General features: G+C 37.9%; 1 protein-coding gene across 1 annotated transcript in view; it reads right to left on the bottom strand.

Moving 5' to 3' along the window:
* The window catches only part of LOC107586247 (alpha-2-macroglobulin-like), a 23,606-nt gene extending 16,583 nt beyond the window's left edge, over positions 1-7,023 (bottom strand). The window contains exons 1-12 of the mRNA XM_016273514.1: positions 6,878-7,023; positions 6,495-6,675; positions 6,217-6,373; positions 2,575-2,627; positions 2,435-2,455; positions 2,100-2,265; positions 1,921-2,005; positions 1,715-1,832; positions 1,496-1,616; positions 1,297-1,406; positions 1,042-1,212; positions 719-952 (exon numbers count right to left, since the gene is read on the bottom strand). Coding sequence (XP_016129000.1) covers positions 719-952; positions 1,042-1,212; positions 1,297-1,406; positions 1,496-1,616; positions 1,715-1,832; positions 1,921-2,005; positions 2,100-2,265; positions 2,435-2,455; positions 2,575-2,627; positions 6,217-6,373; positions 6,495-6,675; positions 6,878-6,963 — 1,503 coding nt within the window. The 5' untranslated portion in view covers positions 6,964-7,023. The remainder of the gene's footprint in view (positions 1-718; positions 953-1,041; positions 1,213-1,296; positions 1,407-1,495; positions 1,617-1,714; positions 1,833-1,920; positions 2,006-2,099; positions 2,266-2,434; positions 2,456-2,574; positions 2,628-6,216; positions 6,374-6,494; positions 6,676-6,877) is intronic.
* Positions 7,024-9,065: the final 2,042 nt, after the last annotated feature.

Genomic DNA, 9,065 nt, shown 5'->3' with positions numbered 1-9,065 from the left:
GTCTGAAATAAGAAAGTCATGTGTATATCATGGGATAATTTTTGGGTGAACTATCCCTTTAACACCCATGTCACCTTAAACAATAATGATGATTATAGTAGACAAGATTCATATATTCCAACTATGGAGACACAGATAATCAACATTGAATCTTAAAGCATTTACACCTTGTCAGTATCCAGACGTTCTCCTGGCTTCAGGATCAGGACACTCTTATCTACAGCACTGAGGCCGCACAGTGAACCAGGCTGAGCTGAGAGCTGGAGAGTGTTTTTCTCACCAGGAACTGCTTTAGCAGGAGAAAACTGCAGAGACACCTGTGACGACAACAGTAGGGTGTGTCATTTTAGTATTGAACCAGAATGACCGTGATTGTGTAAATGGGCGGATTATTTTTACATGCCTTGTTTTTGAAACACTTTTCAATGTCAAATGTTGTGCTACGAGCAACAACATTTTCACTGGGCAGAACACAGTAGGTCAGAATCTGCACTGCAGGAGCCAGATCTGCACCAACAGACAGTTTGAATGACACTGTGCCACTTGCTGCTCCATCAGAAGACTTCACTTCAACCTTCTCATATCCATGATGAACGATCACTCCTCTGGACACGACCTGAAACAGACAGATGACACTCCAATGACAAACTGACCAGTGCAGCCATACTGTTAACAATTAATTCAACAGCGTAACAATGTACATACTGCACATTCTCACCATATAGACAATGTCAGTTTTGAGGTCTTCAACAGTCTCTCCAACAAAATAATACTTGATGGTCACTGTAAACTCAGCATCACACTTCAATGGTTGCTCAATATTCTCTATAATCAGTTCACTTAATGTTGGGGTGTATGGAGTGGCAGCCCGGAAAAGCTGAACTGTTTTTCTATCCGTAGAGAAGAAAGGTGTTTTGTAACCATGATAATGAAATGCTGGATACACACTTGCCTGGGAAAAAAAAAGAATGTGCCAATATTTTCATGTAATCAAAACATTAACTGATTAAACACTTGGTGGATGAGTAGCAATTATCATACCATCAGATTAATATCTTTTTCAGGAAGACTAGACGTATTAAGAGAGAAGCTGGCAAGTCCATCACTGTCTGTAGTGAGATTTAGGAGCAGTTTTGAGGACCAGGTTTCACCCTCCAAAAGATAAACCACTATGTTTTGTATTGGTGCGCCTTTGAAATTTGAGAGTTTGATCTGTTAAAAATAAGATTTTGAAGGAATAAATGATTCTGTACATAGCAATGCTGTTAAACTGAGACAACCTGATCTTAGACTTACTTTTCCTTCTATAACTGATCCATGTTCATATGTTTTGGGCAGGTCAGTAAGTGTGCATTTGCCAATTTCATAAGTGAGAGATATAGTTTCAGATTTTGTCATGGTGATCTCTGTAAAATACAAATAGATGATGAGTGTGAAAATTACATTTGAATGAAATCAGATTTTAAAACTCTCATTTCAGTAATTAATAGCTCACCTGTTCCTTCTTCTGTGACTGTTGCTTCAACATGAAGAGAATTTTCTAGTCGATCATTATATGTTGAGTTTAAAAAGGTAGATATATCTAATGTATGGATGGCACAGCCTGTCTTTTTCATCTATTGGAAATGAATGAACACAAACACAGTGCCTAAGAGTGACTTAATAATCTGGATGTAGGAAATAAATGTCACATTTTGGTACTGCACTGACAAACCTCAGTGGTTTCATTCACACATATTGGACTGTGTTTGTCACGCCTGTAAGTGTAGCGTGGAATATCACGACACACTTTCACCCATGATTTACCAGATACAGACTGCCCGTACGTGTATCTGTGAAAAATGTACAAGACAAAGATGGATGGAAGAAAACAATCCTTTCTTTATGCTTTTAATACGTTTAAGTAAAGATGCTACTCACTTTCCACAAACCTCAACTGCCATTAACTCATCATCTATGCTCACTGTCTCTGGTGCTGTAACAGTAACTTCAAACTTAGGCAAAACTACAGAGGACGAAAGTTATAGTTATTATTTATCCCATTTTGACTTTGTATGAAATTTGTCCCATGCAAACATTGCAAATAGTTTATTACTTACCATATTTTTTCACCTCAAAATCACGTGAGATCATCCGGTCACCAATATAAGCCTTCAGTCTGTACACACCTTGATGGCTTTCCGGGTTTAATTCATAAGAACGCTCCAAAATCCAGCTTGTTGAAGAGACATTTGTCCATTGACCAATTCTGTTACCTTTACTGTCCTATTTAATACCAAACACAAAGTGCAGGTAGTTACAGCCAGCTTTCATATGTTCTGATCAATAATAAAGAAATACAGAATAATTACAGAAAACACAATGCAAAAATCAGTCAGTGCCAGTGTTGTGCTCGTCATGAATGACTGTACAGAAGGAGGTTTTGTGTTCTTACCTCAAGTACCACTGTACTATACTGTAAAAAAGCAAAGAGTAATTAAATCATTTTTAAAACTGATATGATTAAAAGTCAACAACATGTTTGCGTGTTGGACATATTTAAAAATAAAGAAAATTAAAAAACACATGCCAGACCTGCTGATCAAGCGGCGAAAAGTTTTTATCCATGGTAACAACTCTAAAATTCACTGTGAAAACAAAAATGTGTGATAAATATAATTACAATGCCTGTTTATATTGTGATAAGCAGTATTTCAGATCTAATGGACTGTAAGCTGTAGCTATTCCTGACTGTAGCATCCAGTTTGTCCTGAACAGAATCCTGGGTTATCTTGCTAAACATTTTACGATGCTCATTCACTCAAAATTATAGGTCTTCTTTATCTTACATTTCTAATTCCTGGGTTTAATGTTCTATTTGTATTTTTGAAGAGTCAGTGTCATTGACTGCACGAATGTACTAACATGGCGACCTGTTTACATAAAGGCTCCAGCACTGCACAGCCTCGTTTTATTGCAAACTGTACTATCAGGTTTTTCCTGAATGGACTTTTAGGTGGACTAAAAGATAAGAATAAAACTGTCAGGGGCTGGCGTCTGGGGTTCTCCCTCTCACCACCAGAGGTCGCCATCTCCCATCCTCCCGGACTCTTTCTCCGTCACCTTGACACCACACACCTGGGCACCCACTCACACACACACACAGCTGTCGCCCATCCGGGACTCCATCACCTGCACTCCACACACCTGTGCACACACTCACTCTCACACAGCTGTGGCCCGTCACGAGGACTATTTAGGCGCCTTCCCCACGCCACTCGGGGTCGGATGATTAATGTTGGTAATGTTTGTTTCGGTGACTGATGCCAGCCCTACGTGGCCGTATGGTGTCAGAGTCTTCTGTTCCTTGCCTGTGTCTCAGAGTCTCAGCTCTGTTTATGTTTATGTTTTTACTTTGTTTTCCCCCATTCTCCATTGATTGCTGATTGCTATCTGACTGCATACAGATATTATAAAAAGCCTCAGAATGGAGAGAAGTGAGACAGTCTCTTCCTGGTAAGTGTTTCAGGAGGGTGGATCAGTTTAGATATGTTGTGCAGCAGGTCAGACAGTAACACCAACTGCACACAGTGAAAATGACTGTAATATGATAACTGGATGTAGCGCAGCATGGTTTGAAATCAACAATTTAAAGTTTGACCAGTGACTGGTCATACAAGGTATAAAGAACAGAGTGATGGACTTTTTATTAACAATCAAAAATAAAACAAAACACTACCCTGAAGGGAAGAACACAAAGTCTGCAGAGCAGACAACGATCAATGACAGAGAGCACAGGTAGAATAAGTAGAGAAGGAAATTAGGAGGGTAACAAGGAGGGTATAGCCCTATAGTTTCTCATGGAGGTCTGTTAAAATAAAGTTACATGGCAACTAAGTCATAAAACTCATGGGTTCGGATATCAATTTATTCACAGCGGAGAAACAAGTTCTATCAAAAGTTTTGAAAAGGTACTGCCCCAGTGATAGCTTTTGTACCTTTATTTCTGAGAGTGTGGGGGGTCCTGGATCCCCCCAGACCCCCTCAATTCAAGCACTGGAAGCAGTCTTTGATTTGCTCAGTCATTTTGACACTGGCAAGACCAATGAGGCAGACCAAACTTAAAAATTAACTTTTAAACTTTTTGTCATCCTAACAACATGCAGAGCGCAGCTCACTGAAGAGCAGCAGAGCAAAATAAAGAATATCAAATACTGGGGACCGGTTATTCGTAATGTTTGTTGATATTGTACTAATTTAAATATGGCCGGGAGGGCAAAAAGAACATTGTAGTATCCTCACTGTGAACATTTGTATTGCTAATCTCTCCCTTACTGTGATCACAACTAATATTCTGTTTAACTAACGGAAACTTAGTTTGAAAACGAACGGTGACAGAGCTTTTTCTGTCACTGCCTCCCATCTGTGGAACCAGTTGCCTCTGGATATCCGCCTTGCACCTTCCCTTACCATTTTTAAATCGAGGCTGAAAACTTACCTCTTCTCTTTAGCATTTTAATCTCACTTTATTGTTGTTTCCTTGTCCGTCTTGTTGGGAAAAATGAATGTACAATTTGAGATGTAAATTGATGCAAATCACTTTGCTGAATTTGTTTCCTCAAGAGATGCAAATTAGGATATTTGAACATAAATTGGAGTGAATGTGTGTGTGTGCGTGTGATATAAAGCTCTGAGCTCTGAGAACACACCTAAATGTAAAGACAGACACTAGAATGATGCCTCACCCACAGTGACGCGATTCTAAATTGGACACATCATTGTCATCAAACCCCATAAGCAAACATACTGTACGGACAACATAGAAAGCAGAGAGTAGGCTAGAAATTTGTCATAGTGGAAAAGGTAAGTTTCACAGTATTTTAAGAGAATTTCATTATTAGTTAAACTAGAAATTTAATTCTTAGTTGTTCCTTCAAATTGACTGTCAATTTAACATGTTGATTTTGTGTTTAATTGTAATGAAAATACTGTAAAATCTATTTTCCAAAAATACATATGGGCCAGGCATAAACTAATGTTTTTGTTTACTTGCTCAACAGAGGATTCACATGCAAATGCTGCAATAATGGAATCTTCGAAAGAGCAAACTCTTTGCTTTGTCTCATGGAATATATGTGGACAAAAAACCCCAAACATTGACCATTTCTCAAAAGAGCAACAGGCAGAAATTTTCTTTTTGCAAGAGACATATATTGGACCTGAAAGTGACCTGCATTTAGAAAAGCCTAAAGGCTGGCAATCTTTTTTTACAGTCTATGATTCCAAAAGCAAAGGAGTCGCCATCCTCATAAAAGATGGTGTACCTTTTCAGTACTTATGCCATGATGAGGATTATAATGGGGGGTATCTCGTACTCTTCTGTCATCTTCATGGTGAACTGTTCACTCTTGTTAATGTGTACAATCACAATGATGACAAAGAAATGCTGAACAGACTGCAGGAATACCTGAGGGAAGTGTCAGGGGCTGGCGTCTGGGGTTCTCCCTCTCACCACCAGAGGTCGCCATCTCCCATCCTCCCGGACTCTTTCTCCGTCACCTTGACACCACACACCTGGGCACCCACTCACACACACACACAGCTGTCGCCCATCCGGGACTCCATCACCTGCACTCCACACACCTGTGCACACACTCACTCTCACACAGCTGTGGCCCGTCACGAGGACTATTTAGGCGCCTTCCCCACGCCACTCGGGGTCGGATGATTAATGTTGGTAATGTTTGTTTCGGTGACTGATGCCAGCCCTACGTGGCCGTATGGTGTCAGAGTCTTCTGTTCCTTGCCTGTGTCTCAGAGTCTCAGCTCTGTTTATGTTTATGTTTTTACTTTGTTTTCCCCAGCAGTGAAATAAAGCCTGCATTTGGACCCTAACCCACGTTCACACGGTGTGATTCCTGACCGCGCCGTGACAAAAACACACTCTTCCTCGAGTGTTTTCCATCAACATTTGACATTTTTAATCTCAAAAGCTAGAACGACTGTTTATACAGCACACGGTTTTCCATTTTGTTTTTTCCATGACAGAGATATTTTAACACTGCATCGTTTTACACTGTACATGTTTGACGTCACAAAGCCGGGTTAATATCAAACTGTGATGCTCAATATATTGTTTACTAAAATGTAGTTTTGTGAAGGAGGGGGTATAGGCCTATATTTGATGACACCAGCAGTATTTACAGTTTTTTAACCTTTTAAACATTCACAGCTCACCTGTCTGTCCTGGAATATAGATGGGTTTATCAGTCTGGATAAATGTCAGAGGATGGTAAGATCTGAACATGACTTTTCTCTCTTCAGTCATCTTGAAAGACTCTCCTTGAAGTTCTACCTTCATTCTCTGCACTGATTCTGCTTCTACCAGAGGAGCCTGATGAGAAATAATATCCTGTATTCACAACCTCTGCAAACAGGCCATCTCAAAAACCTAGATGTATTATGATGAAACAAACATATTTGAATATATTTATAATAATGTGCTGATGACAGACCTTGAAGTTAAAGCAGCGGTGAAACTCTTCCTCAGCTTTCTCCTGCAGCATTAAAGTGCTCTGGTCACCATGAACCACATAAATGTTCATGACAAGGCTTTCATTGGGCTTGAGAAGACTTGCACAAAGTTTGGCCTCAGATCCCGACTCGATCACTGCAGGAAATGTCACCGTGAAAGATCTGTAAAGATATAATAAGGCATTCAATCATTTAAGTAGTAAGATATCTTTTTTTTTTTTACATTTTCATGAAATGCTGAAATGGATTTTATTGCAAAACATCAAAGTTAATGTGTTGATGTAGTTGCCCCTTTTTAAAATGAGAAAAAGTGACAGACGATTTATATAGAAATTAAAACGAATAGAAACGCTTAGTTACTTACGGCCCTGACGTTTGTCCATTGACACAGACAAGAAGGAGAGGGAACAGAAGGAGCCATTTCCAACAGCAGCTAATGTTCAGATCCATGATGACGAGTGATCAACCAGGTCTTGACATGAACTGAGCCGTCTCTTATAAAGGGAGTCTCATGCTAAAGGTGGTCCTTCAAAAACATTTGTATTGATTATTTGATTAATGATTCAACCATGTAGGCAATACCGTTTGAAAACCTCTACAATATTAGCACTACTAAAGCCTAAAAAATACATCTGTGCTACAGCAAATATTAAAAGTATTATTTATGCAGTAAAATATAGATGACAGATTATGCAATAATAACTTATACAGATATTTACAAAACATATTTTACAGTTTAACAACTCACAGTTTACAATGATTTTATGCTGCCATTATACGAGGAAATGTATATTTATTTTTATATTGTATTTTATATTGTTTTTAGTCATTCACAGCCTATAGAAAATGGTAAAATATACACATCATCTGAACAAACTATACACACACACAAAATACCCCTAGGGCTTCTGAACTCTTTCCAATGTCAACAAACAATACTGAAATCAAGGGTCAAGAATCACCTACACCCACTCAGAGTAAATGTTTCTTCATATCTGCAAATCCTTTGACCCCTTCTAATATGGCTTCTGAAACCTCAGCTCATTAAAATTTATAAATCTGTTAATACTCAAGATTCTACACCATGAAGATTTTTCCATGTTTGTTTGTTTTCTGTCTAGGATCTTATGTGTAACATTGGGATGGATATGCAGATTGGCAGATGCCACACAAAGACAGGAAAATCGCAAGGTTTGACAAACCTTCTCATATATTATTGTGAGTCCTTTTGGTTTTTAGGAATAATAGTATTCTCCTTATTACTTGAGAGTGATGGGATGAGAAGTTTCAATGGAAGTCTGCCTCCACCAATGAATAAAAAAAACAGTAAGATAATTGTGAATTTTATCTCACATTCTCACTTTTTTCTTTCATTACTAATTTTTTTCAGAATTGTGTGATATAAACTCACAATTGCAAATTACAAAGTCAGAATTGTGAGATGAAAACTCTCCATAAAGTTAGAACTGCATGACAGAAACTCACGATTCTCGCAATTGACTTTATTTCTCAGAATTGCATGTCAAAATTCAGAGAAAAAGGTCAGAATTGCGAGATGTAAACTTGCATTTGTGAGAGAAAAGTCAGAATTGTGAGATTTAAAAAAATCACAATTACCTTTTTTATTATTTTATTCAAATATTCTAGAGCAGGAGGACCTACAATGGTCATAAATGGCATCATACAGTGTTTTAAGAAGATTAAAACGCATAGCTGAGATAGAACAACTTTTCACAAGGTATTGTAAGAAACTACAGACTGCCCCAAATCAAATTTCATGTAATAATAGATGTTCAATCATGCTTATTTCCCAAAATGGCTTAATTATTATAGAGAAGAAGAAAGTCAGTCATGTTGTTTCTAGATCATTTGGGATGATCTCATCCTAAGCAAATGGTGACCAATTGTAGAATGGGAATAGGTGTGGGACACCGAGAATCATCTCAGACAATGGGGTGTCAGAACTTCATTAACATACAGACCACAGCTGTTACGACAGGAGCAACTTCATTTACATTAAGGGTAGTAAACTGTAACTGTATAAAACAATGGTTTGAGTTTAGGATGCTAGGGGTTCGTTCTGAATCTGTTGAATCCAAGTATCAGCTGTGAATCCAGATAAGAGTTTAATATCCACAACGACCATGTTAATCCTTTCACATCTGGAAAAGAGCAAATAGAAAGGAAAAGTTTCCTAAATGTCTCATAAAGTAACAAAATAAGTAGAAATAAATGAGAAAAAAGCCAGGACAATTCACAAAACACATGCAGTTTATATTACAATGTGTTAATAACAAAGTGTCTTTTAGGTTAGTGTTTAGCGTTGCTGTGTTTCAATACATATTGATATTATATTTATGATGTTAAAAATATTCAGGAAATATGTATTTATAAGTGAATCTTAAGTATGAAGTTTTTATTTTGTACTGTTCTTTGAGGTCCACTTATGATGTTATCAAGATTTTTGCATCAAAAAACATCATTTAGAAGTACTAGGCTATTTTCTGTCCTGTTTTAAGCCCCCTCATCAGAACTCTCTGTTTGAATAGGTT

The sequence above is a fragment of the Sinocyclocheilus grahami genome, unplaced genomic scaffold (genome assembly GCF_001515645.1).
Source record: "Sinocyclocheilus grahami isolate Dianchi unplaced genomic scaffold, SAMN03320097.WGS_v1.1 scaffold79.1, whole genome shotgun sequence".
Taxonomy (NCBI): domain Eukaryota; kingdom Metazoa; phylum Chordata; class Actinopteri; order Cypriniformes; family Cyprinidae; genus Sinocyclocheilus; species Sinocyclocheilus grahami.
The sequence above is the reverse complement of the archived record's forward strand: the minus strand, read 5'-3'. Positions and strand labels throughout refer to the sequence as shown.